The sequence below is a fragment of the Protomyctophum bolini genome (genome assembly GCF_963924005.1).
Source record: "Protomyctophum bolini genome assembly, chromosome: 9".
Classification (NCBI taxonomy): domain Eukaryota; kingdom Metazoa; phylum Chordata; class Actinopteri; order Myctophiformes; family Myctophidae; genus Protomyctophum; species Protomyctophum bolini.
The window spans coordinates 46,921,811-46,944,639 of NC_137870.1; the positions used below are offsets into that span (position 1 = coordinate 46,921,811).

General features: G+C 47.6%; 1 protein-coding gene across 1 annotated transcript in view; it reads left to right on the forward strand.

The window, feature by feature from the left end:
• Positions 1-19,928, forward strand: part of LOC308321914 (uncharacterized protein) — a gene marked incomplete at both ends in the record, with an annotated part of 29,836 nt that extends 9,908 nt beyond the window's left edge. The window contains 3 exons of the mRNA XM_080773012.1: positions 18,771-19,103; positions 19,224-19,318; positions 19,791-19,928. Of these exons, the coding sequence (XP_080629138.1) occupies positions 18,771-19,103; positions 19,224-19,318; positions 19,791-19,928 (566 nt within the window). The remainder of the gene's footprint in view (positions 1-18,770; positions 19,104-19,223; positions 19,319-19,790) is intronic.
• Positions 19,929-22,829: the final 2,901 nt, after the last annotated feature.

A 22,829-nucleotide genomic window follows, 5' to 3' on the forward strand; every position in this document is an offset into this window, starting at 1 on the left:
TAAAGAACATTGAAAGTGGACTACACTCCGACACAAGCTCCGGCGATGAGTCTTTGCTCCAGGAAAAAAGACTGGAGCTTAACTCCTTTATGAGGGAGAGAGTGAAGGGAGCTCTCGTTAGAGCTCGCTATATGTCAATTAAGGACATGGATGCTCCAAGTGCGTTCTTTTTTAACTTGGAGAAGAAGAAGGCAAAGGGGAGGCAGATGTCCTGTCTAAGACTGCCAGATGGCAGGATTTCTACGGACTCTGGTGAGATGAGGAGATGCGCTGTGGATTTCTACACAGCTCTATTTGGAGCGGAGCCGTGTGAGGAGCAATGTCAGAACTCTTGGAAGGTCTGGTCAAACTCACACGCAGAGAGAGAGCTCACTTGGATAGAAACCTGTCGTACGAAGAACTGACCACAGCAGTAGGGCAGCTAACTGCGGGTCGAGCACCAGGGGTAGACGGGCTGCCTATTGAGCTCTACAAGGCTTTCTGGGAATGCATGGGACACGATTTCCATGAAGTAATGATGGAATGCTACCAGAACGGCTCGCTGCCACCCTCATGCAGGAGAGCAGTTCTCTCGCTTCTCCCCAAAAAGGGAGACCTAGCCCTCCTGAAGAACTGGAGACCCGTAGCCTTACTGTGCTCGGACTATAAAGTGCTTTCCAGGGCGCTTTCCAACAGACTGAAGGACCATCTAGGTGTACTAATACAACCGGACCAAACTTATTGTGTGCCAGAAAGAACTATCATGGATAATTTGTTTTTAATTAGGGATGTGCTGGAGGTTTGTAAGGCACATGAAATAAATGTTGGGATATTATCTATTGACCAGGAGAAGGCTTTCGACAAAGTGGACCATGGCTACCTTTTTTCCACCTTGAGTGGCTTCGGTATTGGGGAGGGATTCATAAAATGGATAGGTTTGCTGTACAATGATGCAAGCTGCATGGTTAAGGTGGGAGGTGGGCTAAGTCGACCTATACCAGTGAGTAGGGGGATCAGACAGGGGTGTCCCATATCCGGTCAGCTCTACAGTATTGTCATAGAACCTCTTTTATGTAAGTTCAGGAGCACTCTCAATGGCCTATCTCTGCCCGGAATGACCCAAAGCCCCCCTTATGTCGTCTCAGCTTATGCTGATGATGTAAGCATGTTTATTAGGAACCAAGAGGATATAGAGGGAATTAAAAAATGCCTTGACGTGTATCAAAAAGCTTCATCAGCTAGGGTGAATTGGGGGAAGTGTGAGGCCCTACAGGTGGGGCACTGGAGGGGGGAGGTGGTTCCCAGCTTGCCTGGAGGTCTACAGTGGGGAAGGCAGGGGATGAAGTTTCTGGGAGTCCACTTGGGTACGGCAGAATATCAGGAAAATAATTGGGAGGGAGTGCTGGAAAAAGTGCGTGTCAGGTTGTCAAAGTGGAGATGGCTCCTACCCCAGCTATCTTTCAGGGGGAGGGTCTTGGTCGCGAACAACTTAGTTGCCTCTATGCTCTGGCACAGACTGATTGTTCTACCTCCGCCCAGGGGCCTAATAGAGGAGGTGCAAAGATTGTTGGTCGACTTTTTCTGGTCCGGGCAGCATTGGATAAGGGCTGCAGCTCTGTACCTTCCAGTGGAGGAAGGTGGACAAGGCCTAATAGACATTTCCTCGCGAGTGTCTGCTTTCAGGCTTGAAGCAGGCCAGAGACTGCTGTATGACTGTGGGGCAAGGTGGCTGGGCACAGCCAGCCTAATATTAAAGAAGGCCGGTCGTTTGGGCTACGACAAACAGCCTTTTTAAAGACTGAAACGCTGTCATCACCCAGTCTGAGGGCTGCCCTACGAGAGGCAGGCTGTGTCAAGCTGGGGCACCTGCTGAAAGCCAAGCGGACATCCGTGGATGTGCTGGGACAGATGGCCAACATCAGATCCTCAAGGCTCTTGTCGAGGATAGTTCGAGAGGTCTGTGGTTCCTTATTGGAGCCCCTAAGAGTGTATGCTGAAAACCATGACAATTCTGACCAATGGGATGATGATTGTGTGTACAGCTTTCCATCTCTAACTGTCACTCCTGCTGTTGGGGAGTGGCAGGAGGAGGAGGACCAACTTCTCTCATTCAAGACCCCAAAACTGGGGCAATTCAGTGAGATGGAAAAGAAGGGGGCCTATCACACCTGTGTTAAGGTCTCACATGCACGCTCGTTGACGGGGTACAGAGCATCAAGGTGGGCTGGGGTTTTTGGCCCGGACTCTTCCCCGAAGGGTTGTTGGAGGTCATTGTACAAGAGGCCAATCGACAAGCGTGCGGCCGACCTCCAGTGGAGGATTGTGCATGGGGCCATCGCCACTAATAGACACCTGGCACACCTGGATCCAAGCACAGGGGAGGGCTGTCCTTTCTGCTCACTACCAGAAACGCTTGCACACTTGTTTATTAAGTGTACAAGGTTAAAAAGTGTTCTTGACTTGTTAGAGTGGTGGTTCTTAGGATTAGGCGAAGGTTTTTCTTTTGAGAAATTTATTTTTGGTCCAAAGTATGCTGCAGTAAGGAAGATGGTGCATACGATGCAAAATTTAATGTCTGGTATGGCAAAGCTTGCAATCTGGATCACCAGAAGGAACAAGCTAAAGGGGGCTGGGTCTATAGATCCAGTGCAAGTCCTAACGGGGATGGTGGCTGCCAGACTTAGGGCAGAGCATGCATACTACAAGCTAACAAACAATATGGAAGGCTTTGTTCATATGTGGGCTATTGGGGGGGTGTTATGTTGGCCACAGGAAGAAGGAGAGCTGGTCCTTTGCTTCTAAAAAAATTAAAAAAAGATCTTATTCCTGTACTGCGTAGCTGATTGAGGGTGGAATAATTTTGTTTTGCCTTTTTGTAACAAGTTGAGCTGATTTGGAAAGCTGTGGTTTTAATAAAGAGCTTTAAAAATCAATCTCTCTCTCTCTCAATCTCTCTCTCTCTCTCTGTCTCTCTCTCTCTCAATCTCTCTCTCTCTCTCTCTGTCTCTCTCTGTCTGTCGGTCTGTCTCTGTCTCTGTCTCTGTCTCTGTGTCTCTGTCTCTGTGTGTCTCTCTCTCTCTCTCTCTCTCTCTCTCTCTCTCTCTGTCTCTGTCTGTCTCTCTGTGTGTGTGTCTCTCTCTCTCTCTCTCTCTCTGACGTCACGCGGTGTCGGGTGTGTGAGTGAGTGGCTGCGTGTGAGAGACGCTGCTGGATGATAGTTTTTTAACCCCTGTCCTTTTTTCCCCCAAACTGTACTGTACTGCTAAAAAGGTAAGAAGAGTTAAGTTATAAAAAGCTGGCTGCGGGGGGGATGGCGTCTCCCGGTGCAGGGAGAACGCCATCCATGTCCATTAAACATGGTGTGAGAATTGCCTCTGAGCCCCGCTTCACTGTGGAGGAAGTCTTGTTGGCTGTTGGCGAACAAGTGGGACATGAAAAAATATCATATGGTTTGCGCATGAACAAAGCGGTGGTTGTGTTTCTAACGGAGGAGCTGTTTATCCATGCGTTGGTAGGAACGGGGATAATTTTAGACGAGAGTCTCGTCAATGTCACTCCTCTGGCTGTACCGTCAACACAGGTTACGGTGTCAGGAGTGCCCCCGTTCATTCCGAACGAAGCACTGGAGAATGAGTTAAAGCGCTTTGGAAAGTTTGCTACGGGGTTCAGGCATGTCCGCCTGGGGTGCAGTGATCCCCGGTTGCAACATGTACAGTCTCTGAGGAGACAAGCGTTCATGTACCTAAGCTGCCCAACGCAAACACTTGATGCGTCATTTAAAGTGAAATATGAAAGTGGCTACTACACGGTGTATGCAAGCACCGGCAATATGAAATGTTTTGATTGTGGCGACGTGGGCCACAAGCGTGCGGGTTGCCCCCACTCTGACAGGCAGGCCGGCGGCGCTGCGGGTCGCGCACCGCCCCCTGCTAGGAGGGGGGGAGCGACCAGCACACTGCGCGTCGCCAGCCAGGTTAACACCCCCAGTAGCCGCACCACGTTCCCCGGGGAGCATACGGAGTGTTGTAGGTGCTTCTGATTCAACGGAAGGCACACAACGTGTTGAAAATGATAATGCAAGATAAGGTGCTCCCACTATGCCCAATGTCCCTGAGGACAGGGGGGGGGGGGGGGGGGGGATACAAGCTGAGACTGGGCAGTCTGCAGCTGACAATGAGCAACCTAGTACTAGTAGTGGGTCAGAAATAAACAATGTACAGCCCAGCTCAGGAGTAACCAGTGTGGAGGTGGACACCACAGGGTGATTTTGAAAATGAGTTGGAGAATAATGAGGATGATTATGATGAAGAGATGCAAGAGGAAGATAGCTCACAACTCTCATCCTTTCTAGCACAAAAATAAAAATCACTCTACTCATTAGATGAGATTAATCAATTTTTGGACTCAACATATGGAAAACAATCTGTTGAAGTGAGTGACTATTTCCCTGATATGGAGAAATTTACCAGAAATGTGAACATAGTGAGACAGGTAACTGATTATGATCAACTGAGTAAACAAAAAAGGTTCAGATTAAACAAAATGATGACTAAAATGAAGAAAGGGAAGACAAATGTACGTCGCTTACGTAAATGAATATGGGTGAACCACATAAGGGTGTTTTCTCTACGTTCTCAGCTTTTACTGTTGTTTCCCTACTTTTTCTCATTTCTCATTCTTATGGATGGGATGAGAATAGGGTCGCTAAACATAAATGGAGGCAGGGACAGAAATAAGAGAGGATTGTTAAGTGAATTGAGCACTGCAAAATTTTTAGATGTTGTTTTCTTGCAGGAGACACACAGTACTCATGATAATGTGGTTGACTGGGGGTTGAGTTGGGAAGGTCAACACTTTCATGGCCATGGTACAAACCTCAGTGCAGGAGTAGCAATACTTTTCTCACCAGGACTAAGCATGACAGATGTTTCGTTCTCCCAGGTGGAGCAAGGAAGTTCAGGCCACGATAAAAAATACACTTTTTACTTTTATAAATGTTTATGCATACACCTCAGGTACAGAGCGTGTCAGGCTGTTTAACTCATTAAATAATATTATTGGACAGTATACAAGTAACTCCTTGGTGGTGTTTGGAGGAGATTGGAACTGTACACTTTCTTTTAATGTAGACCGTACAGGAGAAGAGCCTCACCCCCAGTCAGCGTCAGTTCTATCCAGTGTTGTCACACAACATGGACTGAAGGACGCATGGAGAGAGTTACACCCAGCCAACAGACAGTATACTTGGACTAAGGTCTCTGAGGGTAGGATCAGTGCTGCCAGACTTGACAGGATATATGTTAATACAAACTACAGTAACAGGGTTAGGAAAGCTGCCATAACCCCGGTGGGTTTCTCTGATCACCACCTGGTGATGGTGGAAATATCTTTGTCTGTACCAAAAATACGCAGCCCATACTGGCATTTTAATGTACGTTAATAGAAGACAAACAATTTTGTATTTTTTTTTTCTTGTTTTTGGAAGGAATGGAAAGGAAAAAAGAATGAATATGAAAACATTGTATCATGGTGGGAGGTCGGAAAAGTACAAATTAAGATTTTTTGTCAACAATACACTGCACACACAGCAGCGACACAAAATAATATAATGGAGAAACTGGAAGAAGAGATAAAACGAGTGGAGAAGGACATGATCAATAGGGGGGATCCCAGCTATGCCACACAGCTGGGAAGGAAAAAACAATGTCTAGCCCATCACCTGCAACAAAAAGCAAAAGGAGCATTGATAAGGGCAAAGATTTCCACCCTAAAGGATATGGACGGTCCAACTTCTTTCTTCTTTAAGCTAGAAAGGAAAATAAAAAAACAGAATCTAATGCTCCACCTCAAACGTCCTAATGGGGAAATGACAACAGACTCAAAAGAGATGAGAAAAATGGCAATGGATTTTTACAAAGAACTCTTTAGCACTGAGGAATAATAATAATAATAATAACTTTATTTGTATAGCACTTTTCAAAAACAAGTTTACAAAGTGCTTCACATACAATACACAAAGGCAATTAAAATCAACAATGAAAATTAGTCAAATACACAATACAAAAAATACGAGATAAAAAGCAGAGACTGGGACTGTTCATTCAAACTCATTAAAAGCCTTTAAATAATAGTGGGTTTTTAAGAGTTTTTTAAAAGTGGACACTGAAGTGGTCTGTCTGAGTTCCAGGGGTAGTTGGTTCCACAGCAGTGGAGCCCTAGCAGCAAAGGCTCTGCCGCCTTGCGTCACCAGTTTTGTGTTGGGGGGGTTGAGTAAGACTTGGTCTGCTGATCTGAGGTTACGGGAAGGTATGTGCGGGGACAAGAGGTCGGAGATGTAAGTAGGTGCTAGTCCATTTAGTGATTTAAAAACAAACAAGTTAATTTTAAAATCAATTCTGTACATGACTGGTAGCCAATGCAGTGAGGCGAGAACAGGAGTAATATGGTCATATCTCCTGGTCTTTGTGAGAACTCTGGCTGCTGTGTTTTGAACTAGTTGAAGGCGATTGATGGATTTCTTTGGGAGTCCAGAAAAAAGAGAATTGCAGTAGTCCAGATGGTTTGTGACAAAGGCATGAATAAGGGTTTGTGCATCGCTGAATGAAAGAAATGATCTGATTTTTGCAATATTCCTGATTTGGTAGATGGCTGTTTTCGTGATGTTGGTGAAGTGCTTTGAGAAGTTTAAATCAGAATCAAATAAAACTCCCAGATTTCTAGCCTCAGGGGAGCACTGTAAGCCATGTGAATTTAAAAGCTGGATTTGATTTTCTCTGTGGGATTTTGGTCCAAATACAACTATTTCGGTTTTCTGGTTATTTAACATGAGAAAGTTATTTGACATCCAAGATTTTATGGCAGTAAGGCAGTCAATCAAAGGGGAAACTGGAGAAACTGTGGCTGGGTCCGAGGGATCTATGCAAAAATAAATTTGAGTATCGTCAGCATAAAAATGGAAAGATACATTAAAATTCCGAATAACTATGCCTAAAGGAAGTAGATAAATACAAAATAAAAGTGGACCAAGGATCGACCCTTGGGGGACCCCGCACGTGATGCCAGCGGGGCCAGATGACACATTCCCAAGTGAGACTGAGAAGGTTCTGTCACTCAGGTAGGACCTAAACCAATCGAGTGCAGTCCCAGTTACACCTACCCAGTTTTCTAACCTGTCTATTAAAATATTGTGGTCAATAGTGTCAAATGCAGCCGAAAGGTCCAGCAGCATCAATACCGTGCAACAGCCCACATCCGAGTTCATTCTAATGTCATTCAGAACTTTCAGAAGTGCAGTTTCTGTACTGTGATTAGCTTTAAAACCGGACTGAAACATTTCAAAAAGTGAGTTATTATTCATAAAGGTTAAAAGTTGTGAGTAAACCACTTTCTCTAGTGCTTTTGAAAGGAAAGGTAGCTTAGAGATTGGTCTAAAATTGTTAAGATTGGAAATCTCAAGGTTTGATTTTTTCAACAAAGGTTGTACTAGGGCTGACTTAAAATGTGTTGGGACAATACCGGAGGAAAGTGACTTATTAAAAATGTCTAAAATGTCTGTGGATAAAAAGAGGGAAACCTCTTTAAAAAACTTGGTGGGTAGGGGATCTGCGGGGGTAGAGGAGGATTTCATGCTGTTAATTATTTTCAACAGGTCATGCTGATTAACAGGAAGAAAGGAGTTAAATTTTTGACCTACCTCCCTGTGTGGTAAAGTGCACGGAGAGGGAATAATTTGGGCTCTAATACTCGATACCTTGTCTATGAAGAAAGTTTGGAAGGCATCACATCTTTCAGTGGAGATGATTTCACTGGAGTCTGAGGGACGACGTATGAGAGAGTTGATGGTGCTAAATAGAAGTTTAGGGTTATGGGGATTAGAAGCGATTAGATGGGAAAAATATTTGGATCGTTCTTCTTTTACTGTGTTATTCAGCTCTTTTAAGAGTGATTTCATGGCAATGTGGTTTGAAAGAACTTTAGAGGCTTTCCATTTTCGTTCAGCTTTTCGACATGCCTTTCTTATGGACCTGGAAGAGGTTTTGCTGACAGGAGTGAGGGTTTTGAGAGCTTAAGTGGGGCTACAACATCTAGAGAAGCAGTGCAATGTTGCATGAATTTGTTAGTCAGCTCATCAACAGAACATGATGAGTTAAGCGGATCAAGCTGCCGAGAAACATGATAGGTGTCGCAGAAGTTCACCATGGTCTGTGGAGTAATGGGTCTAAAGTAACGGGGGGCTCTAGGGGTGGAGGCCGTGGGCGCTGAGGGAATATTGAAATGAATTGCAGCATGGTCGGAGACGTGCATGGCAATGGTCTGGAGATTTTCTGGTTGAAGTCCATAGGAAATGACTAAGTCTAGGGTATGGCCATGATCATGAGTAGGGCCGTGCACAAGCTGAATACAGTCAAAGGTGTGAATGAGTTCTAGGAAGTCAGAGGCAAATTTGTTGTCCTGAGAGTCCACGTGAATATTTAGATCGCCTAGAAATACTGCTCTATTATGATTGGTAGTGATGATGGACAGTAGTTGACCAAATTCTGACAGAAAGTCACCCTTTGAGTTTGGAGGGCGGTACAACAGACAAAAAAGGACAGTGGGATGGGAGGTCGTGAAAGTAAAAAGCTCAAAGGAGGTGAAGTTGCCGACAGTAGTAGGAGTGCATTTATGACCAGATTTATAAATAACAGCCAGCCCCCCACCACCTTTACCAGATGACCTACAGCAATTCCAGAAAGAATAGCCAGGGGGGCATGCCTCAATGAGATGAACATCAGTGTCCTGCCAGGTTTCAACCAGAAACATAAAATCTATTTTGTGGGCAACAATGAGGGTGTTCACTATAAAGGCTTTACAAGTAATAGACCGTAGATTCCAAAGACAGCCATTTAAAGTGGACTCATTTACCTTAATGAGATTTGCTTTCAGGGGGACTGTAGCTAGATTTGAGGTCGATATAGCACGCTTTAAACAATGTGAATTAAGTCTAGGAGTTATTAGCACAGAAATAAGTTGTGGGATAAAAGCTGTATGAATAAATGAAACTGTATTTGAAGTAGGTGCAATATGATCGTCTGAACGCAAGGGGGCAAGAACAGGAATATGAGTTGGGATAGGGGAGCGAATGACAGGGGAGTGAGTTATACTACTTTCACTGCGTCAAAGGGGATTTGCTTTAAAAGCGATGCAGTGAATGAAGTTTGCAATTAGCTGCTTAGTGCCTTTCAGGTTCAGATGCAGACCATCTTTTTTTAAAAGGGACTGCTTCAACCAGAAGTGGTCGAAGTTGCTAATATAATTATAGCCAGCAGCCAGACAGAAATGTTCCAACCACTGATGAAGATTAAAAACACGGCTGAAATGTTCGCTACTCTTAGAGAGGCTAGGGAAAGGACCAGATACAATGCAATGCTTTCCCAGGCTCTCAACTGTGAGACACAGGGTTTCCAGGTCTGTATGGAGTTTGGCTGAGTTTCTGGCCATAACATCATTTGTCCCAGTATGGACGATGATAGTGTGAACAGAGGGGTGACAGTCCAAGAGTATAGGGATGAGTTCAATAAAGTTGCCAACCTTCCCACCGCTTAGACAGTAAGTAATGGCGCATGGCAGTCTGGCAAATCTAACAAGAGAATCGCCAAGTATCAGTAGTTCTGGCACGGGGCTGTTCCCATCGGTGTAGACTGACAGCTTGGGGGGGAGAGAACATGTGCATTTGTTGACATTCGGCCCGGGGGTGGGGCAGTGGTGGTCATGTCAACATTGGTTTCAGCTGGGTCAACGATAGCACTAGAAACTGAAGCGCTAGTAGTTGCATTGGGGGGGTGGTGGAGGGCAAGGAGCGGGGGGGCGGGGGTCATTTCGACGGTGTTTTCAGCTGATTTGGCTACACTGGGCGACGCTCGGCGCCGCCGTTTGCCCCCAGGACGAGCCTTTCTTGGGGTAGAGGCGAGGATTGAAGAGCAGATGGTGGAGTCGGAGGAGGAAGTATCGTGGCCGCGGCGCTTTCTCGGACGGGACTTCAGGTCCGTTCGTGGGCATCCAGTTGGCATGTCCGCCAGGTCCTGCAGCGATGCATAGGAATTGGAGCATGGAAATCCATCGGCCATATTCCGATCAACAGAAACATATGGACTAAAAAGTGGCATTGACTGTCTCCGGTGTGTTCCCTTGGCCACCGAGACCCAGGAGCGTGTCACTCCAGCTCCAGGAGACTGCTGCATAGCACCGCCATTTAGAGCGCCGCCGACCGGGGATTCCACAGGGGCAGCCTCGCCGAGCACCAGCGGGACAACGCCGGCACCCGGAGCGCCACCACCCGGGAGTTCCATAATGGCCAAACGGTCCTGGAGTTGTGCTTGCCGCTGTAGGAGTTCATTGAGGAGGTTAGTGAGGGAGTGGAGCTCCGTCTTCACCGAGTCAAATTCTGTCATTGTGGGAGCCATAGCAGGACTCGTAGTAGAACTTATCTTCGGCTAGATGTCAGCCACAGCAAACTCTGCTAAACAAGCACCATGGCTAAAGACGAGCCACCGCCAGCTAACAGAGAGCAGTTCGAAGATGTTTGTGATCAAAAAGTGCCGATTAATACAAACGCTATGTCTGCTAGACAGGCACCATGGCTAAAGGCGAGCCACCGCCAGCTAACAGAGCATAGTTCGAAACGTGTAATCAAAAGTACCGATTACCGATATCCCGTGTTGGTATGGAGGCTGTGGATCACTTGGCTGGTATCCAAAGTTTGGTGTTAAAAGAGTTAGTAGAAAGTTGTTAAAATAACGATAAAAAGTCACTCTGTGAGAGAGCTTCTCTCTGTGACCCAGTCTCAGTGAATGAGATCCACAAAGACTTACCTAAACTAACACCTGAACAAATGGAGTTGGAACAGCTGATGTTCAGGAGGAGGAGAAACGCGCATTGGCCCTGCCCTTCATGCCACTCTCCTCCCTCCACGTCAATCTACCCGTCCCCTTTTATACCTGCCCAGTACCAGCCAGAATCCTCCTTGCTTCGCCCGCCTCGCTGCGTCGCACACTAGCCGCCTCCACAGGCTCTCGCAAATTCCATTAATACCATTTCCTCACTCACCGTTCGTCCACGGAACCAGCTTTCTACCTCCTTCGCGTACTTCCAACGCCACCAGGCTCATCAACACGTTTGCTGCGGGCTACACAGACAGATGGCCTCCCCAAACTTCAAAACCGGCACACCGTCACGACACGGGACCCTCGCCGATCAGATGGCGTCACCCACAGTTCAAGAGCCTCGCCGTTCGAGCCAAACAGAACGATCCATCCGCCTCCCCAACACTACAACCCACAAAGCTAAGTTTCATTCAACCGTCCGTCCTTTCTTTAAGCTACAGCGTAGCTCAGGGCTCCCGACTTTCCATTCATGCCCGAAGCTCACACTACGTGCAGCCCGTCACGTGATCACTCCGTGACAGCCACAACTAGAAGCAGTTCCTGCTGAAACCACACGGGGTCACTGAAGGCCAGCTAACGGACTGCACTCACTAGTGCTTCTTCCCTGCGGTCTCAGGCTTCCACGCAGCCTTCTTTAATGCTAACATTTCGCACTTTCACAGTGCTTCCCTGCAGCCAAGCTTCCTCATGTCGTGCGTATCATACCGTATGCGTATGGATATAACAATTGCTTGCCATTCACTCAGCCTTCCAGTCAGACAGCCATGCTCCCAATTCAATTCAATCCAAAGGGCTTTATTGGCATGAGAAAACGTACGTTTACATTGCCAAAGCAGAAAGAACAATACAACGATACAGCAATACAATCAGAACAAAAATTACGTACTTTGAAGGTCAGAATCTCCAATAGATAAACTTCTGTGTACCAAGATCACCTGATGCAGGTATAGTGCAGGAATATACACAATGATTAGTCTTTAGGGTGGTTGTGTTCCATTTGATATCCTTCTCCCATCACAGCAACTCACAATTCTTGCTGCTGTGTTTGCCCCTAGCCTCCCTTCCCCTGACATTCTTCAGCCATTCAGCCAGCCATGCTCCCAGCGCCTCTCACAGACCCTAGCCACCCCTTCAGCCATTCATTCAGCACCAGACTTGCATTTTACGTAGTCCTAGCACTTCATAGTACACACGTATATCGCATAATATAGCATAGTACGCTAAGTTGACATAAATACTCCCCCGTTACGTTCTTAGTTTATACATGATTCTCCCTAACTACTTATACATGCGATGCATGACATGCTTTTGTTCCTGCTTAAACGTAAGTCACCCTGGATCAAGAGCTAAATGCCTAAATCGTAACTCGTTTTCAGCCAGTCGGTCAGCCAGCCATGCTCCCAGCCTCCCATCCCCAGCCATTCTTTCAGCCAGTCATGCTCCCAGCGCCTCTCTCAGGCCCCAGCCATTCTTTCAGCCATTTATTCAGCCAGCCATGCTCCCAGCGCCTCTCTCAGGCCCCAGCCATTCTATCAGCCATTCATTCAGCCAGCCACGCTCCCAGCGCCTCTCTCAGGCCCCAGCCACTCTTTCAGCCATTCAGCCAGCCACGCTCCCAGCGCCTCTCTCAGGCCCCAGCCATTCTCTCAGCCAGCCACGCTCCCAGCGCCTTTCTCAGAACCCAGCCATTCCTTCAGCCATTCATGCAGCCAGTTAGCCAGCCACGACCCACGCCCCGCCATGCTTCCAGGGCCCCTTTCAGGCCCCAGCCACCCCTTCAGCACCAGAATTGCATTTCATGTACCCTAGCACTTCATAGTACACTTGTATATCGTATGATATAATATAGTATAGTACGCTAGTTGACATAGATACTCCACTGTTACGTTCTTAGTTTATACATGATTCACGATAACTACTTTTACATTTGTGACGTATGACATGTTTTCGTTCCCGCGTACATGTCCCCCCTCCCTCTCTCCTACCCCCCCCTCCCTCCCTCCTATCCCCCCCCCTCTCTCCTATCCCCCCTCCCCTCTCTCCCATCCCCCCCTCCCTCTCTCCTACCCCCCCTCCCTCTCTCCTATCCCCCCTCCCCTCTCTCCCATCCCCCCCCTGTCCAGTTCCCCCACTCTCTGCCCGCCTCCGCCGAGGTCCAGCCCACCTTCCTCATTCCCGCTTACACGTCCCCCCTCCCTCTCTCCTATTCCCCCTCCCTCTCTCCTATCCCCCCTCCCCTCTCTCCTATCCCCCCTCCCTCTCTCCTATCCCCCCTCCCCTCTCTCCCATTCCCCCCCCCCCCCCCGTCCAGTCCCCCCACTCTCTGCCCGCCTCCGCCGAGGTTCCGCCCACCTTCCTCATGGCTTCTCCTGCCGAGGTTCCCCCCGCCCTCCTCATGGCTTCTCCTGCCGAGGTTCGCCCCGCCCTCCTCATGGCTTCTCCTGCCGAGGTTCGCCCCGCCCTCCTCATGGCTTCTCCTGCCGAGGTTCCCCCCGCCCTCCTCATGGCTTCTCCTGCCGAGGTTCCGCCCACCCTCCCTCGGGCCTCTTCGCCTTCCCACAGGCTTCACCCGCCTACCCTCTCCTCCCGGCCACCTACCACCCTACGCCGGATCTCCCCAGCGTTCACTCCACACTGCTACCCCCCAGCGTCCTTTCCGACCCCTCCTACCCCCCCTCTCCCGTCCGTCCTCCCTCTCTCCTATCCCCCTCCCTCTCTTCTATCCCACCTCTCCCGTCCCCCCATCCCCTCCCAGCCCCGTGGTATCCCTTTTCATAATAGTCCATATTCGTAATATTCCATGTCAAATGTTTTGGTCACCGTGCTAGGACAAATGTGCCACGTTATCAGTCCATATTTGCAATTTTCCACGTCAAATGTTTTGGTCACCTTGCTAGGACAAATGTGCCTTGTCATTAGTCCATTTTTGCATCATTTGTCATTTGTCATTTACAGACGATCTGCTGCCTGCCGTCTCACTCCTCTCTCTCTCCTGTCCTCCTACCCTCCCCATGCCCCCCTCCCTCTCTCCAAGGCCAGACCAGGGCCGCCCCGAGAGTGCCTGCCCCAGGAGATCCAGCTAGAACACTTCCCCCACGCTCGATCCACCTTCCTCCCGACCCACTTCCACCCCCAGTTCTAGACCTTGCTTTTTGGGGACCTAGAATACAAACTACGCGCAGACACGGGTTCCTCTCTCAGACCCGTATCCTGCCCCAGACCCTCCATTTCAGGTTAAGGTTCAGGTTCAGGTTCAGGTCCATTCGTCACGTGTACAGATACAGAGTATAAATACAACGAAAATTATTTGGCATTAAGCATTAAGACTTTGCGACTTCGTCCGTGACGTGCATGCCCAGGTCACCATTCTCCCCCGGAACTTCCCTTCGACACCTCTCCGTAGTGGCCCTCCACCCTCCTAGGCAGTCGGCCCGGACCGTCCTCCCTTCCCCAGACCTCGCTACGCCCTCGGCCCTCACCAGCCACGGCCACCTCGCTCCTCTGCCCTTACAACTCTCCCTTCCCTAGACCTCGCCACGCCCTCCAACCTCCTCTAGTTACTTTCACTAGCTACGACCACCTCGCTCCTCCACCCCTACAACTCTCCCTTCCCTAGACCTCGCCACGCTCTCCAACCTCCTCTAGTCACTTTCACTAGCTACGACCACCTCGCTCCTCCACCCCTACAACTCTCCCTTCCCTAGACCTAGCCATGCTCTCCAACCTCCTCTAGTCACTTTCACTAGCTACGACCACCTCGCTCCTCCACCCCTACAACTCTCCCTTCCCTAGACCTCGCCACGCTCTCCAACCTCCTCTAGCCACTTTCACTAGCTACGACCACCTCGCTCCTCCGCCCCTACAACTCTCCCTTCCCTAGACCTCGCCACGCTCTCCAACCTCCTCTAGCCACTTTCACTAGCTACGACCACCTCGCTCCTCCGCCCCTACTACTCTCCCTTCCCTAGACCTAGCCACGCTCCCAACCTCCTCTAGTCACTTCCACTAGCCACGGCCACCTCGTTCCTCCACCCCTACAACTCTCCCTTCCCTAGACCTCGCCACGCTCTCCGCCTCCTCTAGTCACAATTTCCACAGCACTCCCCCCACATCGGCGCCGCATCCACTGCTGCCAGCCGAGGCCCCCAAGACCTTGCCGCCCACCTGCTCGGCAGCTGGGCCTCCCAAGCCCACCAGTTCCACCCGTACGAACCTCCCTGGCTTCCCTCAATAAGTAGTCGCGACCCGTTGTTCCTTTTGGGGATATCGTCCATGCGCACCGTAAGACGAATGCCTTACGACGAACGCCACACGACGAGTGCCATTCGACCTCCTCCCCAAAGACTCCAGGGTCGGCGACCTCCCCCGGAACCTACTCGCCCGCATTCATCCATCCCACCTTCATCCTTCCATTTCTTCATTGTCAATAAATTCCTTAAACCTTCCCAATGGCGTGTTTATTCCTACTAGTGAAATGGAGTTGGAACAGCTGATGTTCAGGAGGAGGAGAAACGCGCATTGGCCCTGCCCTTCATGCCACTCTCCTCCCTCCACGTCAATCTACCCGTCCCCTTTTATACCTGCCCAGTACCAGCCAGAATCCTCCTTGCTTCGCCCGCCTCGCTGCGTCGCACACTAGCCGCCTCCACAGGCTCTCGCAACCCACCCCCACCCCTTCACCTCCATAGCAGCTCCTCTCCCCGCTCCCCCCAAAGGAGCTACTACATCCACCTTGCCAAAAGTGGATCAAACGATTAAAACAAACTATCTCCCCTCCTTATCAGGTTCCTGCGGGGGGATATCGTCCATGCGCACCGTAAGACGAACGCCTTACGACGAACGCCACACGAGTGCCATTCGACCTCCTCCCCAAAGACTCCAGGGTCGGCGACCCCCCCCGGAACCTACTCGCCCGCATTCATCCATCCCACCTTCATCCTTCCATTTCTTCATTGTCAATAAATTCCTTAAACCTTCCCAATGGCGTGTTTATTCCTACTAGTGAAATGGCAAGACTGGACTCTGATATTAAAAAAGAGGAAGTTACTGCAGCAGTGGGAGAGCTAAACTCAGGGAGCTCACCTGGTATAGATGGGCTGCCTGCAGAGTTTTATAAATGTTTTTGGGAACTATTTAAGGATGTGTGGTGTAATTTGTAAGACACAGACCAGCTAATGATGCCTGGACATCACTAAATGTCATGTGCACATGCACATGGACACGTAAGACCTGATAATAGTGAAACATGATCAGGGTTTGGCACAGAACAGAAAGCCAAGACAAAGGCCCATGGGTAATCAGTAACTGGGGTCATTGTTAGGGGTTGACAGCCAAGGCAGTGGTCAGATCGTGGACCATCCTGATAGGCCGAGAGCCATATGAACACATGAGCGCATGATAGATATAATGCCAGACAAAGAAAGATCTGGGCCGGTTGTTCCCCAACTCTCTACCATGTAACTGGGCATGCTCCCCGACGGCATGAGGCCGTCAGACCTATGCTGTGTTTGCTGTGCTGTGTACTCTGAAATAAACATCAAGGAACATCTCGTTGTCTGTCTGCCGTGCACATTTGCTCTCCTGTATGGTATTTTAATATACAACAGATGATTTGTATGATGTTTTTAAGAGTTGTTGTGAATCCGGGATGCTCCCTGTGAGTTGCACGAGAGCAGTCCTCTCTTTGTTGCCAAAGAAAGGAGATCTTGGTCAGTTGAAAAATTGGAGGCCAGTCTCATTGTTATGTACAGATTACAAAATCCTGTCAAAATGCCTCGCCAATAGACTAAAGAAATACATGGACACAGTCATACATGCAAATCAAACATACTGTGTGCCCGGGCGCACAATAATGGACAATTTATTTTTAATTCGAGACATTATTGATTTGTCCGAAACTCAGAAATTGAACTTGGGACTCCTTTCAATTGATCAAGAAAAAGATTTCGATAAGGTGGACCACAACTATTAAGGATAGGATTAAGGATAACAGCTCGTCTCAGAATAGAGTTTGCATACTACAAACTGATCTCCTGTCTAGAACAGTTCGTTGAGATGTGGGGACATGATAACATCTTGTGTAGCATTGAGCAAGAATCACTGGTTTTATCTCTTTAAGGGAAAAAAAAAAAAAGGGGTTTTAATATTATTGTGAATACCCAAAGCATGAAATTTCTAGAAATGTCCTGAAGAATATGTGAGTGTACACAAAAGATTAAATAAAGGCTTCGTTAAAGGTCTCTCTCTCTCTCTCTCTCTCTGTCTTTCTCTCTCTCTCTCTCTCTCTCTCTCTCTCTCTGTCTCTCTCTCCAGGGTCAGTGAGGTTGGTGAATGGGCGTGGTTTGTGTTCAGGCAGAGTGGAGGTGAAGTCTGACCAGTCGTGGGTCTCGGTGTGTGAAGGTGACTTTGACCAGCGGGAGGCAGAGGTGGTCTGTAGGGAGTTTGGCTGCGGGGCTCCTTCAGTCCTCCAGGGGGCGCTTTACGGAGAAGGCAAGGCTCCGATGTGGACCAAACAGTTCCAGTGTGAAGGCAGTGAGTCTGTTCTCCAGGACTGTAGAACCTCAGACTCAACGAGAAACACCTGCTCTCCTGACGAGACTGTTGGACTCACCTGCTCAGGTAGAACCACAAAACTACACTTCAAGTTTGGATTATTATTTTGTTACAATCAGCGTGACGCTCATTTATTTATTTGCTGTCTGTTCTATTGTCTATGTGTGTCCAGACCCTGATGATGTCAGGTTGGTGGGAGGAGCCAGTCACTGTACTGGCAGTTTGGAGGTTAAATACCAGAGAGAATGGAGAGCTGCACAGGATGGTTACGGCTGGACCATGGAGTCAGCATCTGTAGTGTGTAGACAGCTCGGGTGTGGCTCTGCTGTTCACACACACAGGAGTTCTGGTTCTACATATCAACCTGTATGGATGATTTACTTTGACTGTGTTGGATCTGAATCTGCACTGAGGGAGTGTGTAGTCATGGATTCCTGGACTACCTCCTCCAGACGGCAGGTGATCTGTTCAGGTAACGAACATCACTTCAACAATGACACTAATCTATGAATGATCACCAACATGTGGCCATCGTGCCATGTTCTCTCTGTGTGTGTGTGTGTGTGTGTGTGTGTGTGTGTGTGTGTGACTGTGTGTGTGTGTGTGTGTGTGTGTGTGTGTGTGTGTGTGTGTGCGAGCGCACGTGTGCGTGTGTGTGTGTGTGTGTGTGTGTGTGACTGTGTGTGTGTGCGCGCGCATAATGTGCGTGTGCGCACAGGTGTGTGTGTGCGTGTGTGTGTGTGTGTGTGTGTGTGTGCATGCGCGCTTTTGCATAGGTGACAAAACACTACTCTCTCTCTGTCTCTCTCTCTGTCTCTCTCTCTTTTTCTCCTTCTCTACCTCTCTCTCTCTCTCTCTCTCTCTCTCTCTCTGTCTCTCTCTCTCTCTGTCTCTTTGTCTCTCTGTCTCTTTGTCTCTCTCTCTGTCTCTGTCTCTCTCTCTCTCTCTCTCTCTCTCTCTCTCTCGTTCTCTCTGTCTCTCTGTCTCTCTCTCTCTGTGTGTGTGTGTGTGTGTGTGTGTGTGTGTGTGTGTGCACGCACGCACGCACACACACACACACACACACACACACACACACACACACACACACACACACACACACACACATACTCCCATTGACTTTTAGTGAGAGAATGTAGTTATCTCCAGGCCACTCTATTGGCATAGAATCAATACTATGTAATGCAAATCTGTAAGTCACTTTTAAATGTTAGTAATAACTATCACACACTGACTCTGCCTTGTCAATCAATCAATCAATCAATCAATCAATCAATCAATCAAAGGTAATAACCAATCACCTCTGTCTTGTTACAGACCAGCTGTTTGAGCCAATCCTCAGCGTCTCCTGTCCCATGATGGGGGTTTCCGAGGGCCAGCATCAGGGGCTGTGGGTGATGGAGGGGTTCAACTTCTCCATGGACTGCTCCGTCAGGCCACAGTACCCAGGAGGCTCCTTCCAGCTCACCTTCACTGGAGCCAACGCCACACACAGCTACACCCAGACAGCTGTCAATCACTCTGCACACTTCCTGTTTCCTGCCGCCGACCACGCCCACCACCAAGGAAACTACACCTGTGTTTATCGCGCCACTGTGTTCGGCCATAACTTCACCTCCGAGAGCAATTTCCTCTCTCTCACTGTAGAAGGTATCTATCTATCTATCTATCTATCTATCTATCTATCTATCTATCTATCTATCTATGTCATGTGAGTTTGTTTCCTACATGATGTAATGTATTATTCATCATCATATTTCTCTCCCACAGCCTCTCCTCTGAAGCAGAGAGTCATCAGAATAACGGTGTCGATGATCATTCTGTGGGGACAGTTCATCTTCCAATATTTCTTCTGGAAGAGGAGGGTAAATATACTTGTCTTTCATTCAACCACAATCCTTAACCTTAGAACACTAGACCCTAGCTTTCACCCTAGACCCTAGAACACTAAACCCTTTCACCCTAGAGCCTAGAACGCTAAACACTAAACCCTAGAGCCTAAAACACTAAACCCTTTCACCCTAGAGCCTAGAACACTAAACACTAAACCCTAGAGCCTAGAACACTAAACACTAAACCCTAGAGCCTAGAACACTAAACCCTTTCACCCTAGAGCCTAGAACACTAAACCCTAGAGCCTAGAACACTAAACCCTTTCACCCTAGAGCCTAGAACACTAAACCCTTTCACCCTAGACCCTAGAACTCTAAACCCTTTCACCCTAGAGCCTAGAACACTAAACACTAAACCCTAGAGCCAGTGTAAACGACACTGATCCAGACTGGTGTGATCCAGTTCAGTCAAAGTGTGCTGCTGCTGCTGCTGTGTGTCTCCCAGGCCGCCAGGATGCAGCGTGTAGACTTGGAGAACGTGGAGATGGATTACGTCAACGTGGCGGCTTCCAGCGCTGACGCCAGACTCAGTGAAGAAGAAGAAGAAGACGGCTACGAGGAGCCAGACGAGCTTCTGGAATGATCTCAGATCATTAGGAGACTGCGAGGAGCGTCTGGAATGATCTGAGACGGGGCGGCGGTGGCTCAGGGGTAGAGTGGCCGGATGGTAACCGCAAGGTTGCCAGTTCAAAGCCGGGCTCCCCCAGAGTTAGTGTCGAATTGTCCTTGAGCAAGACTCTGAACCCCTGATTGCTCCTGATGTGCAGGTTGGTGCCTTGCATGGTTTCCTCCGCCATCGGTGTATGCATGTGTGTGTGAATGGGTGAATGTAATGCACAATCTCTGTAAAGGTGTATGAATGTGTGTGTGAATGGGTGAATGTAATGCACAATCTCTGTAAAGGTGTATGAATGTGTGTGTGTGAATGGGTGAATGTAATGCACAATCTCTGTAAAGGTGTATGCATGTGTGTGTGAATGGGTGAATGTAATGCACAATCTCTGTAAAGGTGTATGCATGTGTGTGTGAATGGGTGAATGTAATGCACAATCTATATAAAGCGCCATGGATAAAGGCGCTATATATATATATGCACCATTTACCATTTAAAACAATATGTCACCATTTCTGTCCACTCACTCTGTCGTTGCGTTCACACGGGCAGATGAAACAATGCAGTCTACCGTTCATTGTCAATGTAATCCATGCGAGCCATGACGTTGTTACAATGTAATCTATGCAGCGACAGTTCCAAACCCCCCAAATCACTGAATGCTCCTTTAATAAACAGTACTGACATCAACACATTCTTAAAGCAGCTACCAAAGTAAAAGCTCTGGATGTTTTCAAACTGGCATCACAACATTCTTAGAGCAGCTACCAAAATAAAAGCTCTGGGTGTTTTCAAACTGTTTTGGAAACAGCAGACATGATAACAAAGATCTGCTATTATTGAAGATGTAAAATATTAATTGGTTAATGTATGTTTGGTAAGTATTGTAATATTGACCTACTCAATAACCTACCTTCTAACCTACATCTAAATTGTGTAAAAAAATACAAAAAGAAAAGAAAAAACTAAAAAAAATATCACACTGAATATAACCTACCGGTATGTATCTATGTAATCTACTATATGCCATATTCAGGTTCTTAGGGCCGATTCATACTCCTATTTTAGAGCCGAATAAAAGTCGGTTCGGCTCTGTAGAGCCTACAATGTGACGTCATTTGAGGTTCTGGGGGGGGGCGGGTAGTAGGGTACCGTCCTAAAGTCGGCTCTTCGGTGATACTGGAAATTTCTGACGAGCCGAAATCATTTGGGCTCTACAGCGCCGAAACAGCGGTAAAATAGGAGTATGAATCGGCCCATACATGTGCATATATGTGGATGAATAGGAAATATATGTCTGTATATAGCTTATGCCATTTATATATTTCCATGTAGGGGAGGGGGGGGGTGCGTCGGGAGGTAACAGGGGGTGCATGGGGGGGGGGGGGGGGGTGCCAAAAAGGTTTGGGAACCAACTCTTCCCCCGCCGAGATCGCCTTATGATGCCTTCTGGCTCCAAACGCACTCGTCGCAGAGATCGCCTTTCTTTTAATATAAATTGATTACGGTTCAAAATTGTTCTGTAAGCGCTCATATAGCACTCTGGTTCCGGTGCGATGGGAAATATAAAAATAATTTAAAAATAAAGTGAAAATTCCGCTGGCTTATGCTGTCATTGAGTTCCAAGGATCCTTCCAGGATTAGTTCTGATGTAATGTTGTTGTGTTCACACTGAGAACAACCAGGATTAGTTCTGATGTAATGTTGTGTTCACACTGAGAACAACCAGGATTAGTTCTGATGTAATGTTGTTGTGTTCACACTGAGAACAACCAGGATTAGTTCTGATGTAATGTTGTTGTGTTCACACTGAGAACAACCAGGATTAGTTATGATCAAATTAACAATTTTTTACTTTTTGTATTGTTGCTTTTTTCTTTACATGGTCTGTGAGCTCAGTTAAAGCTGCAATCCACACGTTTTATGTCCAACTCAGGATTTAAACACAGATATGGACGGGTTTAATGTAGTATTATTGTACATATACATTAAACTGTACTGTGTTGACGTGTACAGTATATCATACACATGGTTAAAATAAAACTTGAATGGATTACAGCTTAAAGAAGCAGTTTGTATATATTTTCTCAGTGGCGTGCACAGATAGACATTAGGGGGTGCTAGAGCACCCCCTGCCCTTTTGGCAATGTGCTCTTTAAAAAAAAAAAAACATTTCCTTTTCTTTCTTAATTTGTAGTGTGTGGACCATGGTGACAATTCTTGATAAAACGCTTCTACTATATGATTTAGGCCCCCACAATCTAAAGCTATGTTTCTATGTCAGTGGTTCTTCGATAATAAAAAAATAGCAGACCTACAAGCTCGTAGCGCGCCACCGAGTGGCGCGCTACGAGCTTGTAGATCTGCTATTTTTCAATAGCTAAAGCATACCATAATGCTAACACCAAAATGGGTTCCCGCCCCAAAATGGGTTAAGGCAACCAGCCGGTTCCACACGCTGCACAAGGTGCCCTTTTTTCACTTGAGCACCTGCCCCTCTAAATGTCTGTGCACGCCACTGTATTTTCTTATCTCTATGATGTTTACTTGTGTAATTAAACATTATGTTTTTAGATGATTACAGCTTCAAGAAGCAGTTTGTATCGTTGCTGTCGGGAGGAAACTCCATGTTTTGAGGTTTTTGGTCAGTGGTATTGAACACACTTCACATCTGTGTGTTGTTTCATAAATCAGTGCTATTGAACACCCTTCACGTCTGTGTGTTGTTTCGAAAATATTTAACCATCGAAAAGTAGAAAAAAACCCCACTTTGGACAAAACCTCTGAACTCCATTTGACCCTCAAACTGTCTGCTAAAGCAGCTAACTCATGGAAGTAATTGACAATATATTATTTAGTCACAACACCAAC